A 21,799-nucleotide genomic window follows, 5' to 3' on the forward strand; every position below is an offset into this window, starting at 1 on the left:
CAATGTTTGGCAATGCATGCAAACACTGCTGTTCAGATCACAGCAATACAGAGAAAATCAGTACTACTGAAAGAATATCAGTGTTAGTGTATTTGCAAGAATATAGAGTCTTATTTCACAGTATTTGGTACTTATTTCCTCAATTTTATTTTGAATTACAAAGACAAAGAGCTTAGCATTTCCAGGCTTTTTTTTTTTTAATGCTAGTCAACCCACAGTCAGTATGAAACTTGACTCCCCACCTCGACCTTTAGTTCTCCTTTTTTTTCCTTTTTTTTAAAAAAAAAGAAAAGTGAATGTCTGCATTCTTGGGAGTACTTCCCAGAGCCTTGCTGAGTAGTTGTAAGCCACCATGATACTTTTCAGTGATACAGAAATTTGTGTCTTGTATAAGGTCCTCTGAGCAATTTTGTATCCCTTTGAGCAGTTTGCAGTCCCTTCCAGTGAGCCTGCTAGAGAGACCACGAATCAATCCTCTCCCCTTTCCCACTGGGTTTGAGCCAGAACCAGAACTGTGAATAGATTTACTGTTGAGCAAGGCAGCAAAGTTTTGAATATTTATTTTTCTACTGTATTTTTACATTTTTCCATTATTTAGGTCACCTAAGGAAAGCATTTACTGGTGTTGCAGACTGACACTCAGCAGTGATGTGTGTGTACAGCTTCACTTACCATTTTGATTCTAGCTCTTGTGCAGACTAATGGTACATACACGCTCATTAGTTCCTGCCCATGATGTGTGGCCAGCAGCATGTCAATGCAGTTGATTTGTCCCCACAGTCTGTTTGCTTGTGTGTAGATAAATATTCTTTTGTGCATAAGTAAGTATCCTGTATTCTCTCAATGCTGCTGCAGGAAAGTAAAATTTAAGTCCAGCCCTTGCGTTCATGGTATGTGTGTGTCCTCATGGACTCCTAGAAGAAAGATGGTGCTTTTCTTGGGAATTTACAAGCTAAACCTTCCTTGCAGCACTGAAACCTGCAGCAAAGTACCTTTCATAAAGAAAAGGAGAAATAGTTAGATGGATTCTGTAAGGTAATGACAGAAGTCCTCTGAATGGAGCTATGTGCTGGCACAAAAGAAATTCTTTGCTCAAGAGACTACAGCAATCATAGAGGATTTGACCATTGCTGTTATGATGAGAGGCAAAGCTACTGCTCCTTTATTTGGGATGAAATGGTTCCTTTTCCTGCTCTGGAATGGCAGGCTTTTGCTTTTGTTTCCAGAGTGAGGTGCAGCTCAATATCTTCTTTTATATTCTTCTGGTTATATTGCTGATATGTGATCTTACCTACTACAAAATTTAACAAAAACCTAAGTTCTGCTTGAAGACAGAGGTTAACTGTCTGGATCAGATACCCTTCGTAATATTCCTCTGTTGTTTCACTGCCATCTTTTCATATTATCTTTTTCCAAGTACGAGGGAAATGGCAGCATGAAGTTAGATATTACTAATGATAGATCTAAAGAAATACTAGATCCTGCAGGAAGTCCTTGAAAATTCCAGTTATCAGAAGCTTTGGCTTCAGTGATCTTGAAATGTGTCACCCCAGGATCTTGAGTATTATTTTTGTTGCCTAGCAAAATCCAGACACAGGTAGTTCAGCTAATATTTTAGAGTGACATGCATCCTTAAGACAGGGTTTACTTCTGTGAGAGTGTATGTTTAAGTTCTGAGAACTTTCTACTACAGAGTAGAACACTAAAAAATTTAGCAGACTTTTTTAAAAAAAGCTTGCTCTAGGGAGAGGCTGCAACTAGATTTCCTATCTTATTTCAAACCACGTAAAAATAATTTCTCTATTTTGGGGGAATTTATTTGGTAGTCAGATTGTTCTTGAATCTTGTGGGTTTATGAGTCTCACCTCTTGGGGAAGTTTACATATTTTGCATTCTTTAAGTTAATTTCTGGAATCAGTGCTTGAAGGTCAGTTATTTCATACTATATTCTGCAAAACTGAGCAGTACCTAAGCCTTGTTTCAAATTTTTGACCAACATCTTTACTATTTGTCATCTTCATTGGTTTATTTTGCTGCAGTGGTAAGTAAATTTGAAAATGATCGCTGTTTAAGCTGGCTTAAGTGTATAAATTAATACATTCAGAAAAGATGGGAGCTAATGGAAAAGCTTCCAAAGAGAGTAAGGAGGTGCAGCCCATTTATGACATACTCATGATTTAGTACCAAAACAACTTTGACCTTTTTGGGGCAACTCTCCAGCTGGAGTATTGGCCTTCCTTGAAATCTCAGAAACAGTCTGCCACTTAGGTTTCACTTTTTACACGAAGATGATGTGTCTTTCCACAGTTTTAAGGGCTAGATATGAAATTTGGGAGGGAGAAGAAAGCATTTATTAATTTAAAAGCCCAGCACTGAATGTATCTCCAGTGCTTCAAAGCCTAACTGTAAACAGGGCTTTTGAAAGTAAGAGAAACTGTATAGAAAGGATGAGAAATTTCTACTTTTTTTTGACTTCTTACTGAAAAGGGAGAGCAAATGGGTACAGAGCTAAGCTGTCAGCTTCTGCTTCCAAATATTTAGGCTTCTGTGCTTTGATTTAAGGCCTTGTCTGTGTGTAATTGTTTCTGCTTCATAGTAGTATCCTGGCATTGTGAAAGCAGCCTACTTCCTTTACCTTACATATTGTGAGAATGTAAAGATTTGTATGTTGGTATATTTTCACTAAAATTCTGGAACTGATCTGTACTAATAGAGTCTCTAAAACACCTTTGTGGGGCAACTACACTAAGGTTCATAGCTGTCAGTCATTTTAAGAAAAATCAAAACAAAATTGCATCCTTTACTAAGTAGACCAGTGAAACTCCTGAGCATAGCTCAGCCTTTCTGTTATGCCTCCATACAGATCAGCATACAATGAGAATCAAGTTCATCATACTGAATTACCACTTTGTGTCCTCTTAAATGAGAATAAAGCAACTTCTCCACTTACTGTGAACACTGTATAAATGCCTACTTGGATATAAAATGTGAGGATTTTTTTTCTATTTCAGAATTAAATATATTTGATTTTCTTGAGCATCTCTCTTGTTCCATATACAAGTTCTTGCAGTGTTTGGTTTTTTCAGATTATACTAAGCTTTAAGAGTTCTCTCTCCCTCTTCCCCCCAGTTACAGTAGTGTTCTCTCCAATTCTGAGTCTGGTACTACAGGACTTATTGGTTTCTGTCCTCTGATAGTTTGTCCTTGTACGTGGTTTTGCTCAGCATGAAGTCTGTGCCTTTGAAGCTGATGAATTCTTCATGGATGCCACATGCACAGAGCTGTTCACAAGGCTGGGAGGTGGGATGGTGGGGGAAGGGGTCACGATAGGCATTGCAAATATTCTGCAGTAGGCTTTTGCATTAATTCTGCTGATATGAAATGTATTAGTATCTCCTGCTGAAATGTGATATTAACATTTTTGCTATGTGCAAGTGGATGATTGGATTGTATGACATTTGAAAATTCCTATTTATTACAGCTCTCAAGTTCACAAGCTGCTGTTTGACTAGAGTACATGGGTGGATGTATCCTGTTTGTATTTCTAATGGAGTATTTCATCCTAATGGATAAAATTATACATGAAAATAACTTTAATCTTTAGCACAAAGACTGTCTGCTTGGCTGCATGTTTTGGTTGGGTGTTGTTGGGGTTTTTTTGTATCAAGGTAGATGTTGTCTGTCTGACCTTAAAAAAAAACCCTTATCTCATAAAAGAAAATAAATGCCTTTAGTCACATTACAAGGGAAAATGGTTCTGTTTCCTTGATCAGACTCGACACAACATCTTTGAAATTAATCTTGAGAAGTTCTCTGATTGATCTGGCTTTTTCTAGGTCACTGAGCTATATTTCCAAAGTGTTTATACAATCTATTGGAATCAATAAACAATTTAAACTGATGTAACTGCAGAATGTTTGCAAGTCCCAGGGAAAATTGAAAGTATGACAAAGAATACAGCTGTAGAAGTTTATTTCGTTTATCAGGACAAACAGTCATTGAAATGAAATTACTTTCCTTTCAACATTGCAATATGATAGTGACACCTTAATCACATAAATAAGTAGCTAGTCATTTTAGAAACTCGTTATTGGTGATTTTGGGCAAATAGCATCCCTTTATTTATACTCAAAGAAGCTGTGCTATAAGGCCTGTTTTATGAGATATTTCCAATAGAAGAGTTAGAATATCATAAAAAGGTTTCACTTCAGATTATGGTTGTTACATTTTGGGCATGATTTTATTTTAGTTTGAGTTGTGGTTGGTGTAAATATTAACATTGTGACTTTAAATGTGGATTAGACTTATAGTTATTACTAAAATTAGACAGTAACAATAACAGAAAAGGAAATTAAGAAGAAGCTGATACTATTTTCAGTCATACATCAGGTTTTGATATTTTTTTTCTCCTCCCTTTTTTTTTTTTATTTTTGGGGGGGCGGTAAAGCAAGTTTGGGCTGTGTGAGTGGCTAACGTTTCTTATACCACAGCGCGCACTAGTGGATTGATCGGTAAAATCACCTGAAGAAAGAAATTTAATAGTTCTTGAATTAAGTACTTAAATCTTCTTCTTCTTGCAGACATAGCCATGTATTTTCTAAACGAATTCAATAACAAGCCGGGTTTTCTTTTTTCTGAAAGTAAATACATTTATCTCCAAGGATATTTGTAAATTTAAGATTAATAACAATGATCTGAAATCTTACATATGAATTTCATAAAATTTATTTCCCAAGGGCAATGTATTCCAGCTTCTCAGTGCCAGGAACCTGGATGTTGGAAGAACAGCAGATGCTGTATAAATAAGAGAAAATGCCATGACTTCATGTGTCTATCTTTTATTTGTCAAATGGGAAATGACTCACTCTTACTGCACCTAGGGTGCAGATTTTTAAACAGGTATTTTGGGGGTTCTTCAATATTAGCAAATGTTTATAAATGCTAATTGGAAGCCATAAAGTAATAGTACCACTTTCCTTTACCTCTCTTCTTCAAAGGAAAAAAGAAAAAAATCATTGGTTGTTTGTTGTCATTATTGGTTTTGTGTTTTGAAAAAACCAACGAACAAAAAAACCCACTAGTGATGGAGCACATGCATTGTAATGCAGTAAATCAAACTGGTTTGACTCTGTTAGGGAAATGAATGTTCCTGCCTGCTTAAGAGACTTACTCCTGTTTCTTTTAAAGCAATGCTTTCCTCCCTTAACAAAATTCAGAAACCATTTTGCTTTCTTTTAGAAAAAGTTAGGTGAGATCTTTTAGTGCAATAGCTTGTTAGATTCTAGTATGCAAAAGAATTGAACAGTATGGTTGCCATACGTGCTGTGGGGTTTGAAATTAATTCTAAATGTTCGGGATGCTAATACAAATGTTACAGCCAGCTTTGTGAAAATTCTTGCCTGTAATGATTCAAACATGAACAATGTTAATTACATTAGAAATATGAACAATACATTGTCCTATAGAACATACAATTCATCCTTCCAATATTGTGTCATTTATTGGCACCCTTTCTTGCAGAAAAACAGAAGCATTCGGAGATAGACTGATTTAAGAAAACTCATAAATAGGCTGAAAATATTGGGTCTGTTTACAACAGAGAGATATATGTTGGAAAGATAAGCAATAATAAGTGAGTCCAAATAAGCTGGTCAGATACAAGAAAACAGAAGAAGGTTACTCAGAAGCAAGTAACTGGTCACTTCCTACTTACATTTCTGTCTCTCTCTGGTAGTAAAGGGAATGGTGCAAAAGACTGCAAAGAGCTCCCTGCCCTGCCTGTAACTTTCAAGGCACTTTCCATTTTCAGAATCCTGCTTCCATTAATTTTAATGTTGCTAAGTTTCTTGTTTTGAACTGTAAGCTTTCATATGTACTTGGTTTGTCCCTTTTTGGAAGGAGCTGTACGGTTCTTTAGCTATATTGAAATTTCTGGAAGTTTGATGTAGGTAAACTAAGCCAGGCACAGTCAGATTGGGGATTTCAGACTGATAGACTGGATAACACAGGGAATGGGATAAATTGGAGAGAAGAGGGCAGAAGGGCTTGCAGTCGCAGTCACACAAACCCGTCCAGAGCCCACTGTAGAATCTCAGAGTCATGGTGTTTATATACTGCATCAAATTTGTGAAGCCAACTGTCAAAGCATGTTGCTGTTTCTTGTGTTCCTAATCTACCCAGAGTATGGCAGCCCAGTGCTGCTGCTGGCTGTAGTTCCGTCAGCTCAAACTGCAGCGGTGTGGCTTGCCAGCTCACAGCTTGCCTGGTGACCCGCGTTCATATTAGCATGATACCACGTCATGAGTTTTTATTTTCTTGGTGCAAAATCAGGTTCTCAGGGGTTAGGAAACATGGAAATGAAGATGCACAATCTTGATTTGGTGCCCTGTTTCTGTCCACTGTGATAAGATTGTGTAAGTAAACGTTTCATAACTTTACCACAGTAAATCTTTACTTATGTTGATCTGTTGATCTCTTTTTTTTTTTTTTTTTTTTTTTTTTAAACACATTTTTGAGTGTACTAACGTGGCTGGTTTGTAAATGATTAAGTGATCCTATTCCTAAAATCTTACTTGCCTCCCTTAACAGTCTGAGAATAACTATTCAGATGAAATTTCTGCTAGCTCCTGCCTTGCTGAGGATGATGGGTTTGGGGTTTTTTTCAGTAAAGTGGAAAAAAATGTGCTGCAAAACATAAAAGGGTAAAATCCAAAAGTAGCTGTTAGTTTTAAGTCACTAGCTACCTTGCTTTTAATGTTAAAAACCAACTCAAAATGCAGTTCCATCTTGTGAAATAAAGATTGGGAATTCGCAGGTTTTAATTCCATGGTCTTTTGAATTTGCATGCATTGGGGTTATCTGTTGATTTATTCCAGTGAAAAGAATTTCATGTGTGTAATACTTCCTTTAAAAAGAGGAAAACAAAACCTGATTACTGGGAATACAATAGCTGTATAGCTTTCCTATTTTGTAGGGACAGTACAAACATTATGGGAATATTACTCACATTACAAAATCATCAACAGTTTCTATGTTTTGCATCTTCTGTTGGTATTGTGGGTGCATACCATTTATACTGCTTGTAAATGTTTCTTTACTTGTACCCCAGAGGAGAAGAAGAATCAAATCTGAACATTGTTTATGTTCCAAATAGAGGGAAGTAACGTATGCTTCATAATTAAAAAAAAATAATCTGAGTCAAAAACATGTTTGAGCTTTTCAAAAAGAAAGTATTTCTTCTGTTTGTTTTTCCTCTTCCTCTTGCAGATTTAGCTCTGGTTGGCCTTCATCAGCAAATGGAGATGAGATCCATAAAAGAGTGAAAAATATTTTAAGGACGCACAGTGCTAGACAGCGCCTAATATTCGTAAGTTTGACTTCAAACTCAATCCTTTCTTTTCTCCAAGATGGCTGAGGAAGAGAACTGTGCCTAAAGTCTTGGATTTATTATAATGTCCTTTGAGGCAGCCTTGATTGTAGAAATGTGGATTCAGCGTGTAAGCTGAACTGTTTCACCCTGATTGCAGTAGGATCTTTATGTGTAGCCTTTACAGACAGCTGGTATAGGTAACCCTCTCGCAGGTTATTGAGGACAATTAAGTTTCTTTTTATATCTGGTTTTCCATTTCCAGTTTAAGCAAAAAATATGTTACAGATCTGTAGAACATCAGGGCTTAACATGTGCAGCTGCACATCAGCAGCTGCTTGTGTCCAGCTGTTGTTAGAGCTAATATTATTCTTCAGATGTGTGCTTTTTCCCCTTAGTTACCTGGCTTTCAATGAGCAGAGCTCTTTATCGAATGAGATTATGCCCAGGATCAGAGTATTTTGTCCTTGAGTCTGATGGAATTTTGAAGTGTGATTTTAGACAGATAAAAATTTTTGTTATTGTGATTTTGAGAAACCTGGTTGTGGCACAGGATCTCCCTGGCCAAAGCATTGTACCAGCTGAACAAGGTTGTTCATCTGCAAAGGACTTAGGGTCTTAACTGTGAGCTGAGGTAAAAGAAAGGTAAGATAAAAGGGTGTAAGAATGAGAGGCAAGATTAAGATTAGGAGCTTGGATGAAATTATTTTTGTCTGGCAATCTAACACAGATGTTACTGTTTAGTTAGAAGAGACACGAGTCTCTCAGAATGGAGGAGGACATCCTTTTTGCTTCAGTTTCCTCTCTTAGAAAAAGGAGTGTTGACAGAAGGCTGCTTTTTGAATGTCACTGCAATTTTAACTTAGAGCTGTCCACCTTTCCCCTCTGACGTGGTTTACTGTGTCAGTGGGAAGCGTGATAGAGAGTGAGAGCCCTAGCCTCCGCGCCTCGACTTCAGCACAGAAATGACAGGCGTAGCACTAGTATGCTGGCACGCGGGCCGTGCTGGCTGGGATGGGATGACTCCACTGACTACATAAAACCACTGCAGGGGGCTGGGGCAGAAGTGAAGGTTGTTCTCTCAGTCAGCTGCTGCAAGATGTACTGAAGAACATCTGCCTTAGCTCTGAAGTCTCTGGTTATTTACTTATTTTCCCACATTTAGCCATCTGGGCAGCTCCTTGCGTTGCCTGCATGCTCTCTTAATCTGATTATTTTTTCATTTGTGTTCAATCTTCATTTTTAGCTTAGTTGTGCTTTTTGTTTTAAACTCTGAAAAACCTTTTCTTGTGCATGCTAAGACTGTTTGATCTAGTTTATGCTGTACCTCCCTGAGTTTTTATATGAATGTTATGATCTTGTGAGCTGCTGCCTTTCAAATAGAAGATGCCCATCACATTTTTATGTGTTTCAGCCACCCCAAAATAGGTACAAATCATGTAAAATGCTTCTCTGTTGTTTCAGTGAACTTAACAAATGGGATTTCATGATGGTCCAGCACTTACACATAATGAAAGTTTGCGCAGCCTGAACTATCTCCAGTGGTCCTTGACTACTTTCCCTAAACAGTGGACCATGATTTTATGATAAGACTTACTGGTTTGTTAGGAGAGCTGGATGGCTATTACACAGTCTCTCCATACAACCATAAAGACTATTAAATATCATAATGAGTAAAGGAGAATTTGATCATTTTCTTCCTGTTTACATATTTTACTTGTATAATATAAAACATTCTGCTCTATAATGACTTACACATAAGCTGGTATTCCCTTCTTCCTGCAATATTGCACAAATTCACACAAAACTGCAAAGCATGGTGTTAGATTCTTGAAGCATGGTACTTTCTGTTGGCTTTCCGTTAGCACACCTTGTCACTTCCAGTATTGGACACTTGCTGAATACTCACATGGATTAATAATCAGAGGTGATGCCTTTCTGTTTCCTCTCCTGTTGGAAAGCCTCATGTTTCTGCCTTAAAAAATCCAGATATCAGGTATTAGGTAAGATGTTTGAGTATTTAATTACCTGCCTGGTCAGAACAATGCTGGAAAAGGACCATTTTTCTCACTCCATTTCCTTCCACTGAGCAAAAGGAGTGGGAGGATGTTACAGAGAAGTCTCACGGTGTTTGATAATTGCACACAGCTAACTTGTGAAAGCTGTGCTAACACCAGCTGACCTGCTTAAAAAAAAAAAAATTGAGTCTGCTTGCAGTGAGTACTGTAAAATACACCAGGACTGGTTGTTCTTCCCGAAATGGCCCAAAATTTAGGCTGCGTTGCTACAGAGTGGATGGATGAGGTACATGGCTCATCTTGAAAGTGAGGCAATAGTAAGGCAAGTGCACTGGCAATGTGGTGAGTAGATTTTGGCTCTAGTCTGGATCCTCTTCCAAACTTCGAAAGGTTAAAAATTATCTCTTACTCTGTTTCATTCTGAAGAGCCTCATGCTAAATAATCATTCCCAGAAGCATCCAGCTGTGTTTTCCAAAATTCTCTTTCCATAGTGCTCTGTAAAAATGGTGTGACTGGAGCTCTGCTGCAGATTCCTTAGGGTGTCCACCGTAACTTTCTGCTGTGACATTCTGACAGTATTGTAATGTTTCCATCTTTTTTTTTTTTTTTTCTTTCCAGAACATAATTTGCCTCTAGCAAATGCTGCAGAGTTTTATTTACCACTGTACCCCATTTCCTCTTGAGTGCTTTGTAGTCTGTGACTGCTGAAGGAAGAGAGTTTTTCTGTTTACAAACACAGTTATTACCTTGTATTTCACCACAATAAATTGTGTTAGGTTTTTCCTCATCCATATGCCTGCCGTTCAGCTTGCTCTGCATCTTATTGCCGTCTACCAGTATATTTATTGTCTTTCTCCCAGTTTTCTGTTACCAGCAAGTGTGATTATTTTTACTGCCGTCTTTTTTTCCAGTTGATTTTCCAGGTGATTTTGTTTACTAATCCTTACAGCAGTTGGCTTCTGCTGAAAGCATCACTTAGTGTCACCTCTTAAGTAGTGTCTTTGCTCTTCAGAGTAGAGTGAACGTGGTTGTGTGTAGTGGAATTTCTACTATTCTGTCTCAGGTGAGCAACTGGCTCCCTTCGGATGAGCTGTTTTCTGTCTTACTTACCTAAGAGGGCAAATATGGGTTAATTGATGCCTAGATAGCATTTGAAAGGTAAGACTGCTTTCTACAACTCCACTGAAGGGTCATAAATTGTATCGTAGGCATTTTTTAAAGTGGGGTAAGTATGTTCTCAGCCCTGTATATGGAATCGAAGTATTCAGATGTGTAGAATGCTTCTGCCTGGTGAAATACATTAAATAGATAATGGTAGCTCATTATAAAAGCTAATAAATAATAAGTTTTAGGTTCTCTTTCCCCTTTTCTACAAGAAACAGAAGTAAAGCAGTGAGCAGTAGGTTTCATAACATTTTGCCAATGTGTTTGTTGGGGATTATCGAAGCTTGTGCTGTCTGCGTAGTTCTCTAGATCTACACTGTCTAGAAATTCTTTCCAGCTTATTACCTGAAAATTATTAGCTGAATTGTACTGAACTTAATTAAAATTCTTCATAAATGGCATTTGGCTCATTACACTTTGTCTGTTTTTCCCCCAAGAAATGTAAGTACTTTAATAGTCTTCTACTAAATGGAAAGAATGCATTTTTGAACTGAGATCATTGTAATCAGAAACCAAGGTAATGAGAATTTGATTTCTGGTTTGTTTTTTGGTTTTTTTTTAGGATGAGAGTAACTCGTCAAAAGGAGACTTGACTAAGACAAGAGAATCTTCACATAAAGCACCCTTATCCATGAGGGAACTGCAGAGCAGGTATGGAGTTTTTGTCTGACCAAGACAGAACAGTCATACTCATAATATCGCCCTTTAAATTTAGCTAAAAAATTCTCTTCCTACTTTGATCTATGTAATATATTGCACGGGGGAAAGGCTTCTGTAGGAGTTCATCCTACTGAGCTTTTTCACCTGAAAGCAAAATACAGTTAACTATAATTACGCCTTTCATACTGTTTGGCACTGTGTCAATATAGTCTTCATAAAACACTGATTTTGGAACTAGACTTGGTCATCAATGTGATCCTTGGGCAGTAGGTTTGGGATTTTATCAAGCAGAGAGCAAATTCACTTTAAAAATAACCAAATGGTTATTCTTCCTTAAAACTATAGGAATGCAATAATACATCGAAGTTTTAGTAATATGGTTTGGGGCTGTTTTGTTGGTTTATTCTTTTTTTACAAAACCTATATTTGGAAGAGACAAGCATCTTCAAAAAAACCAGCAAATATATATAGTATTGTTTAGTAATTCAGCATGCCATATTTCAGAAGACATCTTGAAAACCTGGATTACGAAGGTTAATTATTCTGTGTACTCACATATATGACTAGGGCTTCATATATTACTTTAGACACCAATTGAGTTGATTTTGACAACTTCTGTAATAGAAGTTAACAACATTGATGTTCTCTATGTATGCACACAGTATTTTGTACATTTGGGGCACTAGTTTGAGGGAAGATGCTAAGTAATGTAAAACATCTTTTGGGGTTGTGTGGCTTTTCTGTTCTTAGTATAAAGAGAGAGGTTCTAGAACTGTATTGCTAAATTTGAAAAGTCTTAACATTAAGAAGAAGAGGTTTTATTTTGATAATTAAATGTGATGCGGTATTTTGTTGCAAAGGCTTCCCAAACCAGCACTGCATACCACTGAAAGCAGGGTAATTCAATATGCATATCATAGTGAACTTCTACTTGCAATTAGTAAGCTCTAAAAAGTTCATTTATGACTTGTTGGCTTTTTTTTAAATTCCTGTAATTTGTTGCAAGGGATCTAGTAAGTCGGATTTGCACATGTATGTGAAGTTGCTGCTGCAGTTGTTAGTATTTCTATACCCATGCTCGCTCCTGCTTTCTGCGTGTAGCCTTTTTGGTCCTTTATCCTTTGTTCTGACAGCTGCTGCAATTAAATTGTGTAGGATGTGTTTGTGAGAGAGAAAGTGTAAGTTTTTGTTTTGAGGCAGCTTTGGGACTTTGAGATTGATGCTGAAACTGCAGACCATGAAAAAAGAAAAAACAAACCCTAATACTACAGAATCATGAAGCGATGGGATATGAAATGTGGCACTCAGGTTGGGGAAGGACTGCTGCTTGGGTTTAGAGGCCAGCAGCTGTAGGCCCATTCACGGAAGGGCAAGACATAAAAGGACTCAAGGACAGTCTGATTGCTGAGTGTTTGCCACAGTGCTCATAAACAGGACACAAGGACAGAGACAGAGTTCATCGAAGGACATGGTACTGTCGACCAAATGTTGGCAGTAAAGTACATAGATGATTGAAAACCACTGGGAGTAAGGAAAAGGGCCGTGTTTTGTGAAATATTTAGTATATGATTCACTCAGAAAAGAACTTCTGGGACTCTTAAAGGAGATGTATGAGGGAACAAAAGCATATGACAGGTATTTCAGAGCAGGGAGTTGCGTGCAGAAATCCTGCTGTTAATATGATTTGTGAGTGTAATTCCCAGATTGCTTAGCTCAGGTTGTCAGCTGGTTTCCAGTTGAGACATGAGAGGGACTGTTCCCTGGCTTGGCTGTATCTTTGTCCACACCAGTGCTAAGTATCTCATGTGCAAGGGCTGGCTAGTGGAAATACAGACACACACCCCTCCAAAAAGAGAAGGGAAAATAAAGCTTGTGTCTTTTATTTTAAGTCTTTGTCGGTACCAGAATAAGGAACTTGTAAAAGTTACTGCTGTTTTCTGAGTCTTTCCTTTACTGCAGTTAAAGTGGTTGGATTTTGAGTGTCTCTGTGTAGATTAAGCTTTTAGTAGAAGAAAAGGCAAGCACAGGGCTGACTGCAGGAAATGGATTCCAAGGAGAAGAGTGTCAGAGCTGTTTGTTCTATAGTTACAAGTGCCACTTCTAGTGCTGTGCCTCTTTGTTGGCCTGAGAATTCTCCATCAGAAATGAAGTAACACAAACTGCAGAAAAGAGGAGGTAAAACTTCAGCTGTTGATGGGTCGCCAGGGTATTGACTTGTCTACATTTAACACAGGCCTGTATAACTTTCCTATTGATTTTGCTGTTTGGTAGGTTGGTTTCTTTGTGTCCAGACTGTGAAGCACAGTTCACTCTCTCCAGGATGATAAACAGGTTTAAATTTGCTTCGTGCTGTTGGCTGACTTTGAATGTTGAAGCTCTTTTGAAAAAGTGTGAAAGTGGCCTTCCTCCCTTTTTGATACTGGAGCCACATAGAGATTTTGTTGTTGGTTTGTGCGGTAAAGGTTGGCATCACCTTAATGTTTGAATGTAAGAAGTCTAAAAGCAAAAACTATTCCTTCTTTTGTTTTCCATGGGACAGTGGAAGCTCAGAAATGTGAATTTAGAAAACTGATCGTGCATGTTCCTCTTATTCCATCACCATTTTCCATTCTTAAAGTGAAAACCTTGTGTCTTGATGCAGCTAACACGTATATTTCTGATTCCTTTGACATAAGGTTTCTTTCATTTTGTTACAGGTGTTTACTGATATTGAGGACAAAGTTTTAAGTACTGTTTGATCATAGTAGATTAATAAATGATATATATATAAGAAAATATAAAGCTTCCCTGTGAAATGCAATCTGTTTCCGAAGTGGGGTTGGTCACTGTAAGCTTCGCATTTCCAGTTTGATTTCCCAGGCTGAGAATGCTCAAGAAAGGCTAAAGATAACTCAGTCTTAATTTTTAAGTGTCTGAAGTGCCTAAATCTCTGAGCAGATAGAGGTGATTAATGTCACCTCAGCAGTCCATTTTTGCTTATGGTTTTTGAGCTACTAGTTTCATGCTTTAATAAATTAATATGGCTCATTTCATTATATGACACAAGCCTTTGTTTTGAAAGTTTCAAGAGAAGGCGAATAGTCATGAAGTTTAGAAATACATACTTCAGATTTGTCAGTGTTTTGTAGTGATTTTCAGAGAATAGATTTCACTTCATAGATCTAGGAATAATTTCTCAAACCAACTGAAATATGAGACTGTATTTGTGTTTAGTATTAAAACAGTGACACAGAAGATGGGGTGGGGAAGGAACACTCAATTGCCACTATATCATAATGTATTTGGTAGAATACTTAATCCAAGATGCTTCCGATAGAGCACTTTACAGCTGCAACCACAGTAATTTAATATACCTCTGATAGATTGCCTTCATATTGAAATAGCTGCTTGTGGTTACGTTTTAACCTTCAAAGGACACAAAAATCCTTTTTTTCCTTGTCCAAAGGACACAAAAATGTTGCTCTTGCATAGGCTTAGTGCCTAGTCACGCTGCTTATCAAAATATAGCAAAATTACTGCATGCTCTTGGAAAATTAATTTTTTCTATTTGGGAGGTATTATCAAGTGCACTCAGGTTAAGTGGGGGAGAATTCGTGTGAACGAATGACGTGGGGCTCCCATTTCTTAGAAGTAGCTGCAGTGTAGTTTTTGTTTCAATTAGCGAAAGGTAATCTGTGTTTAGCAGCTCTACATTTGGATTTCTGCTGGTTTTGTGCTTCTGGTTCCCCTTCCTTATCTTGATTTGATTGTTATTTCTTTTCTTTATTTTGACAGTTTACCAGTGCAGCAGAACACTACTGGGCACTTGGATAATGGTGAATATTGGTCTAGTCGTGCAGCTGTATACAAAGGGAAGCCTCACAGAGTGATCTTTGAAGAAAGTCTTGAGAAAATCTACAGAAACATGTACCAAAAAGCTTCTGGCACTGTTTCAGGCCAAAACCCACACTCCTGATAGCAATTGACCTGGAAATGCACAGTACACAGTGTTCATATTTGTAATGAAAACTATTTTTATGTAACCAGTGTTTGTACTGTATTTTTAAGGTACAGTTATGGTTGGGCAGGGTTTTGGAGAAATGGGGGTTTGTCCTGGGTTGCCAAAAGGAAACTCTTAACATTCCCCCTTTTCCCCACCCCACAAAAAAACACCAAAACCAACCAAACAAAAAAACCCAACCAAACAAAAAAAACCACAAACAAAAACAAAACCAAAAAACCAACAGCAACTAACTCCTCTGGTTCAGCAAGAGGGTGTTGCTCCTTTGAGACTATGAAAATATAGTCTTTTGAAGACTAATAGGTCTGCTGGACATTCCTGTCTGACGTTAAACTCAGGTTTCAGCTGCAGCCAATTCTTACTAAATAATTAAAGCTATTTAGTAACTTAGAATTGGTTGAAGAAGCAATATGTCCTAGTGTTCAGAGCGGGGGTGTAAAGAGGAAGGTGAATGTGAGTGTTGATTTAAAAGTGTCCCATCTGGGACAAAGGGAATTGTTTTCTAGAAAATTGCCTTTGGATTGTTTATTTTTGAGAAAGGCAGAAACTGATACTGACCTATAGATGTGCTTTCAAAGTAGTTTCAAGCACCTTTAGTCACAATTTTTCTAATACTGTCAAATTTTAAAAGAAACCCACCCAGCCCAGCAGCCTTTGTATCGGAAGAAAGGTTATCTTCACACACTGTGCATTTGAATGTTTCCAGGTTCTCTTGAATGCAGTCATGACATTTGCCAATACACTTGTAATTTTAAAAAATATGAATAAGAAAAGAGTGTGGAGGGGGAAAGACTGGAGCTAGTCAGCAAGCTCCTCATATACCCTGTACAGGCCTTCTGAAGTTCCTGCATCACAATCCCACCTAATTTGGAGCCTGTCCTTCCCAGTCTGCTGGGATCCTGTTGGCAGAAACCGCATCGCTTTTGCTAAAGGCCACCAAATGTTCATCAGCAGTTCGATGCTTTCCCTGGGGATGGAACCTTTTCAGCCTTGCATTGAGCAGATCCCACATTAGCAGACCAGGGCAAATTGCCCATCTATTGAAAAACGGAATGTTTTAAAAGGGCAAGAGTGTCCATCTCTTGCTTCCTTTCAGAATGGGGGGAAAAAGCAAATGCCTGTTCTGGCTCCTTCCCTGACTGAGCGAGCAGATTCAGTTACACCAGTGCCATTTTACCTGTTATGGTTGGATAAAGGATAAAGCCAGCAGTACAGATGGCAGAACATATGACTGTAACCTGCCAGCATGCCTAGATAAACAAAAAGTTGGTCTACTCTGCCTTCCATCCTTTAATGCTGAGACAACATAATTGATTTGAGAAAGCAGTTGGTGAGCAATTATGCTAGTGGGAAAGCACGTTGAAAGGCTGTGTGCTTCTGTTTCAGGAAAGGGGGCTCTCGGAGGAAGTGTCTTGCATATAGACATTTCTATTCCTTGTAACTGTGAAACCAGTTGAAGTGGATTAACACTGATAACTTCCTGTCCCTGATGCCACTTAGCACATTAGTGCTTTCAAAGGGCATTAGTTGCACAAGCCTTATGCTGTGGGTAAGCGTTGAGTCACTCTGTGAAGTAGTAGTACACTATTTTTGCAGAAGTGAAAAGTAAAATTTACCCAAGCTTTGCCGCTGAAGGGCCATGGAGTATTGTGCTACTAGGACCTGGTATTCATTCATTAGCCTGCGTCTGTGACCCCATATTGGTCCGTAAAGGAATCGTTTCCTTTTCCTTTCTGTTCGGGAAAGTGGATGTATTCAAATGGATCCTAAATAGGCAGGGCACGTTCTGAGACAGACTTTCCAAGCTTTTGGTTTAAAATGAATCTACTGCAATCTGAAGGTTGGTGCAGTTTCCTGTGTGTGTTTGAGCCATAAGATTTAGTGTTCTTCTTATGGTATCCCACAGCTTTCATTCAGTATTCTCTGTGTTTTCCCTCACCAGCGTCATAGCGTAGTAAAAGTTACGGTCTTCTGAAGGCTGGCTGCTCCCCTTTGGTCTAATCTGGTTCTGTGACATAGAGATACTGTTCAATTTTTCTCTCCCCAGCAATCCAGGAGATCTTAGTCCCTGTTTGTTCGATGCATAGGAAGGCTGAATGCTGAGGCTTTGGGGATTTTTGAATGGATGAGTAAGGACACAAGTTGCCATGACTTCCAGACGCAGAGGGAATGAGGAAGGTTGGAGACCACTGTGAAAAAGCAGGGTAATGTTTTCGGGTGGTCCAGAGGAGTGGCTGAGGTATAGCTGTTTAATTCCCCTAGCTAATGGTAGTATGGCAACCTTCAGGTTTTCATCAAAGATTAAAAATTTTTCATCAAAGGTGAAAACCGGACGGGAGAAAAAAAAAGTGTCATCTATTGAATTTTGACTGGTATGAATATTCTCAGTGTAGCTTTCGTATGCAGCCTAACAAGAAATGAAGCCTAGTCTCTGTGTCTTTGGCCCTGCTCCAGCTGCAAGGGGAGACAGTGTGTATAATGTCTTCCTGAATCAGCTGCTGTAGGATATGTTTTTCTCTTGGGTCAGAGTCATTCCACAGCTTATATGCTGTGATAACAGCAAAGAGTGTTCTCATCCAAGCACTGTGCTAGAAATCTGGTTTGGTTAAGGGAAAACTTTTCTCTGAAATTGGAGTTAAGACCCAAATTGCTCTGATCTGTCCATAAAATCTGCAAGCCACTTTATTTTCGGGAGAATTTGGCCCCTTCCCTGTTTGCTCAGCTAACCCTCTCTTAATATGCATGCAAGCTCAAGTGCACTGAGCGCTGCTGCTCCTTTGCTACTGCAGTATCTGATAAGTGTGGGTTCAGGCAGTGAACCAACATAGTAATAAACTGTAATTGTTTGGTGCACCTTGCCTTCTAATACAATTTAAATCCCTTCTATCAAATGCAAATTCCTAGGTTTCTGAGTGACGCTTTAAATAGCATTTTCTGTGCTCACTCCTTATCTTTTGCCATCCACAAAGTGGTCTGTTAGTGACAGTGGGATGGTATAATTCCACCCCCGTCATTTTACCTCCAAAAGGAAATCTGCCTACTCAAATCTAGAAATAATGGGCCAGATTGAGTGAATTAGTGTTTTTCTGTAGTCTGTCTCCTTGTCATGCCCTCCCCAAGTTGCTACAACCATGAGTATTCTCACCAAATCCTAGTCAGCATCCAGTGTCGCTTGTAGCGTGCAATCAGTGCAATATTTTAATCACTTTCATTTTAATAGGTCGGAATCTGCTTGCTATTTGCGCCCTTCTCGCATTCCTACAAATAACTTGGTATAGTTTAGGATCTTGGGGTGGCTTTAGACAAGCTATCTGCCGGTGCTCAGTAGAAATGCACATCCTTTGTTGAGTAGTAGTGGCTTTGGAAATAGACCTGTTGTGGATTAAAGGCAAAAATGTCAAACTCTGTAATGATTTGCCTTATCTAAGACTTCAGCCAGAGGAAGGGAAGCTTAAATTGGTCCACTGGGGACAAGAGGCATAGGGATGGCTGGAGTGATGGGGTCAGGCAGGGGCAGCTTTGTAAGATGGATGGATGGCAGTGTTTATACTCCAAATCTGGGCAGCTTGGAAGACAATGAGGGTGTTCTTTAGATTGTGCATCACATGTTTGAATTTTACTGTTACTTTGGAGGCTACCAAAGTGGTGAGGGGAGAAAGAAATCTACCTGTAGGTGTTGGGAATCTATTTTTTGGGTAAAATAAGAGAACATTCAGCTCTCCTCAGTATTAAATAGTCTTTTCCAGACTCCCTCTCATTGTTAGCTCAGCTGTAAAATGGGGAGTTTGTGCTCTGTTGAAGCTTAATTAAATGACTGTGAAGTGCTTTGGGATCCTGAGGTGAACGTTACAGAAATTATTTTGTGGAAGCCTGGGTGAAAAGTCCCATCTCATCTCCAGGTTAGTAAAAGGCTTTATTTTAATTTTCCCAGGTTTATTATGTTTTAATCAGACAATTATTAAGCAAGTCTTAATCTTATCAAGATAGAAATCTATTAAATCTAAGAGATGGCTGAAAAAGATAATGAACTGCTTTACTACATGTGCTTTTAGAAGCTAATCTTTACAGTTGCTATCCTACTCTGCTTCTGTCTCCTGCATGATCCGGGTTCATCAGACTCATGCAGATTGCTCTCATAATTATTTTTTTTTAATACAGATATTTTTTTTGCCATCCTGATGTCTTAGTGCTGTCTGCTATATGCACTAATGAGCACCACTAACATCTATCGCATCACTTGTTCTTCTTTCCCAAGAGCAAGGGGTGCAATGGTGTGTGCAACTCAACAGTGGAAAAGTTTGTGTGGCGTGCCAAAGGTCTGTTTGAAAAAGTCAGTTGGAAGGAATCGCTGCTTGTTCAGTCCGTGTGCAAGGAATAGCTTATTATATAATTCTGCTTTTCCTGATTTTTAAGCTTGAAAGTGTTTTCTGAAACATTGAACTATGCAACAGAATTCTTACCCTTTTAGCAGCGGTCACTTAACTGCGTCAGTCTTGTAATGTGGAATTTCTGGGTCATAGGAAAGCCTACCGTGATGTTAGTTACTTCAGTGGTTATGGAGTGATCCATGTCAGAGTGCTGGGAGTATCTCCAGAGATTCGTGTAGTAGTCAAGGAATTTGGGGAAACTTTCAAATCAATGAAACTTAGCTTCTTGGTTCCAGTGAAAACGACTGAAGCTGAGAGGAGACAGCACTTCTGTGGGTGGTCCTCACGAGCTACCGCACTGACAGAAGCGGTGTCTGGTGTAGGTGGTGGTGTCTGGTAGCAGCAGATAACTGGTCTTTGCCTAATTCCTCTCAGTTTCAACAGATAAACCAGTGTTGTGAGAAGTGATCGGGAACCCCTGACAGTTTACTGTGTAACAGAAAGAGGAATATTAATCACAAGCCCCATTGGTTGCATTGAATTCCATGGAGAAAGCAGTAGAGACCAAAACATCATCAACCCAAGCCCTTAAAGGCTGAGGCTGTAGCTCCTTTTGTTACAGTGTTGGCTTGCCGAAGACGAGCAGTTTGTGCCCCGTTTGTCTTCAGTGAGAAATTCTCTGAAGTGCGGTGCCGATTTGGCTGGCTGGCAACAGAAAGGCCCTGTAATGGGTCTCTGCGGGATCTGTGTGGAGGTGGTGCTTCTCCTTGGTGCCTGGTGCCATTCAGTTCCCGGGGATTGCTTCTGACCTAGCTGAGAGCTCTCTGCAGCCGGAGAAGTGGTGACCTGAGCCTGCTTCTGGCCTCTTCAGGGAAAGGAGTTTGCTGTTGCGAAGCACCATCCCTCTTGGTTTGTAAGAATTTACTGATCCTGAGGAGGCAGCACAAAACTTCTGTTCTGTGGTCAGGCATTTGCATAACCCTGTGGGGCTGACGCCGCTGAAGGAACAGAGCTTTGCACCAGCTGGGAGGCTGGAGAGCAGCGGTGACTGTGAGCGGTTTGATGCGTGGCACGCCACGAATTATGCATTTCTATACCATTACTTATCAGTGTATAAAATAACCGGTGAAGCTTATAAGTAACAAAAGCACCATGTACGTCACTGAACGGTGGTGAATTCTAATGCTTCTATTTGCATTGTTACACTGACTTGAATTTTTGAATGTTTAGCGGATTGTGTTGTTACTAAAACTATAGTTGAACTATTTCATTCAGTACTCCAGTAGTAAACATTTGCTAAAAGGTTGCTTTGTCTGCCTCCTTGTTTTCACCACAGTCATCTAGTGTTTACGTACATTTTAGCCTCTGTGCCATTTTTGAAGGCTTTATTTGTCTCATTTACGGTTTTGGTTTGGATAATACTTAAATATGAAATCCATCTGGGAAACATATTGTATATTCACGTTGAGGGGTAAAACCAGTTTTTAATTAAAATTTTATACAGCACTTGTATTTCACTTTGTCCTGTTTTATTATGAAACACTTCAATCTTCTTCCTAAAACACATATGTCTTGTGCGTTTCAAGATGTTCCTTGTTGCTCATGCAGAACCAGTTTCTGAGCTCTGTCAGCAGAGTGCCATATGTTCTGGGGTTCATTTAGCTTCTCTGGCGTTTGTGTAGGCAGCATATTGGATGTAACGCAGCTAAGCTCTGCTCCATTCTTTTCTTTGTAAACTTGTCAAGAGATGAAAAAAGCAGGGAGAAGAAAACACTGAATAATACTTGAGTGATTTGAATTATCAATAGGTTCTGGTAACTTGGCCAATCAAAATTGAGGTTTCTCTTGTACTTGAGGATTTTCCTTAATTACGATTTATGCATAACCCATACAGTGATGCATCCCTTGGTGCTCCCCAGTTATTACACCCAAAACAAGTGCTGAAGATTGAGATATAACCCAAGCCATTTGGAAATGACAGGCATTAAATGCTCTTAATTTTGCGTTGATCTACTATTGCGTTTTTTGGTTTGGTTTTTTTGTTTGTTTGTTTGGGTTTTTTTAATAGGTGATGGGCATGTTAAGGGATTGTACTCCTCTTTGTTGTCTTCTGGCTTTGTAGAAAGTAACTCTCCATTGTTTGAAGCTGGTACTGAAAAGCAGCATCTCAAGACTGATGGTGCCCTCCTGTTTAAAAAAAAAAAAAAGTAATTTTCCGTTACA

General features: G+C 38.9%; 1 protein-coding gene across 3 annotated transcripts in view; it reads left to right on the plus strand.

The window, feature by feature from the left end:
- Nucleotides 1–21,088, plus strand: part of SPATA6 (spermatogenesis associated 6) — a 45,625-nt gene extending 24,537 nt beyond the window's left edge. For all 3 annotated transcript variants that reach the window (XM_056355769.1, XM_056355770.1, XM_056355768.1), the window contains 3 exons: nt 7,267–7,366; nt 11,112–11,200; nt 14,984–21,088. In XM_056355769.1, the coding sequence (XP_056211744.1) occupies nt 7,267–7,366; nt 11,112–11,200; nt 14,984–15,164 (370 nt within the window). In that variant the 3' untranslated portion in view covers nt 15,165–21,088. The remainder of the gene's footprint in view (nt 1–7,266; nt 7,367–11,111; nt 11,201–14,983) is intronic.
- Nucleotides 21,089–21,799: the final 711 nt, after the last annotated feature.

Source organism: Falco biarmicus, chromosome 11, assembly GCF_023638135.1.
Source record: "Falco biarmicus isolate bFalBia1 chromosome 11, bFalBia1.pri, whole genome shotgun sequence".
Taxonomy (NCBI): Eukaryota; Metazoa; Chordata; class Aves; order Falconiformes; family Falconidae; genus Falco; species Falco biarmicus.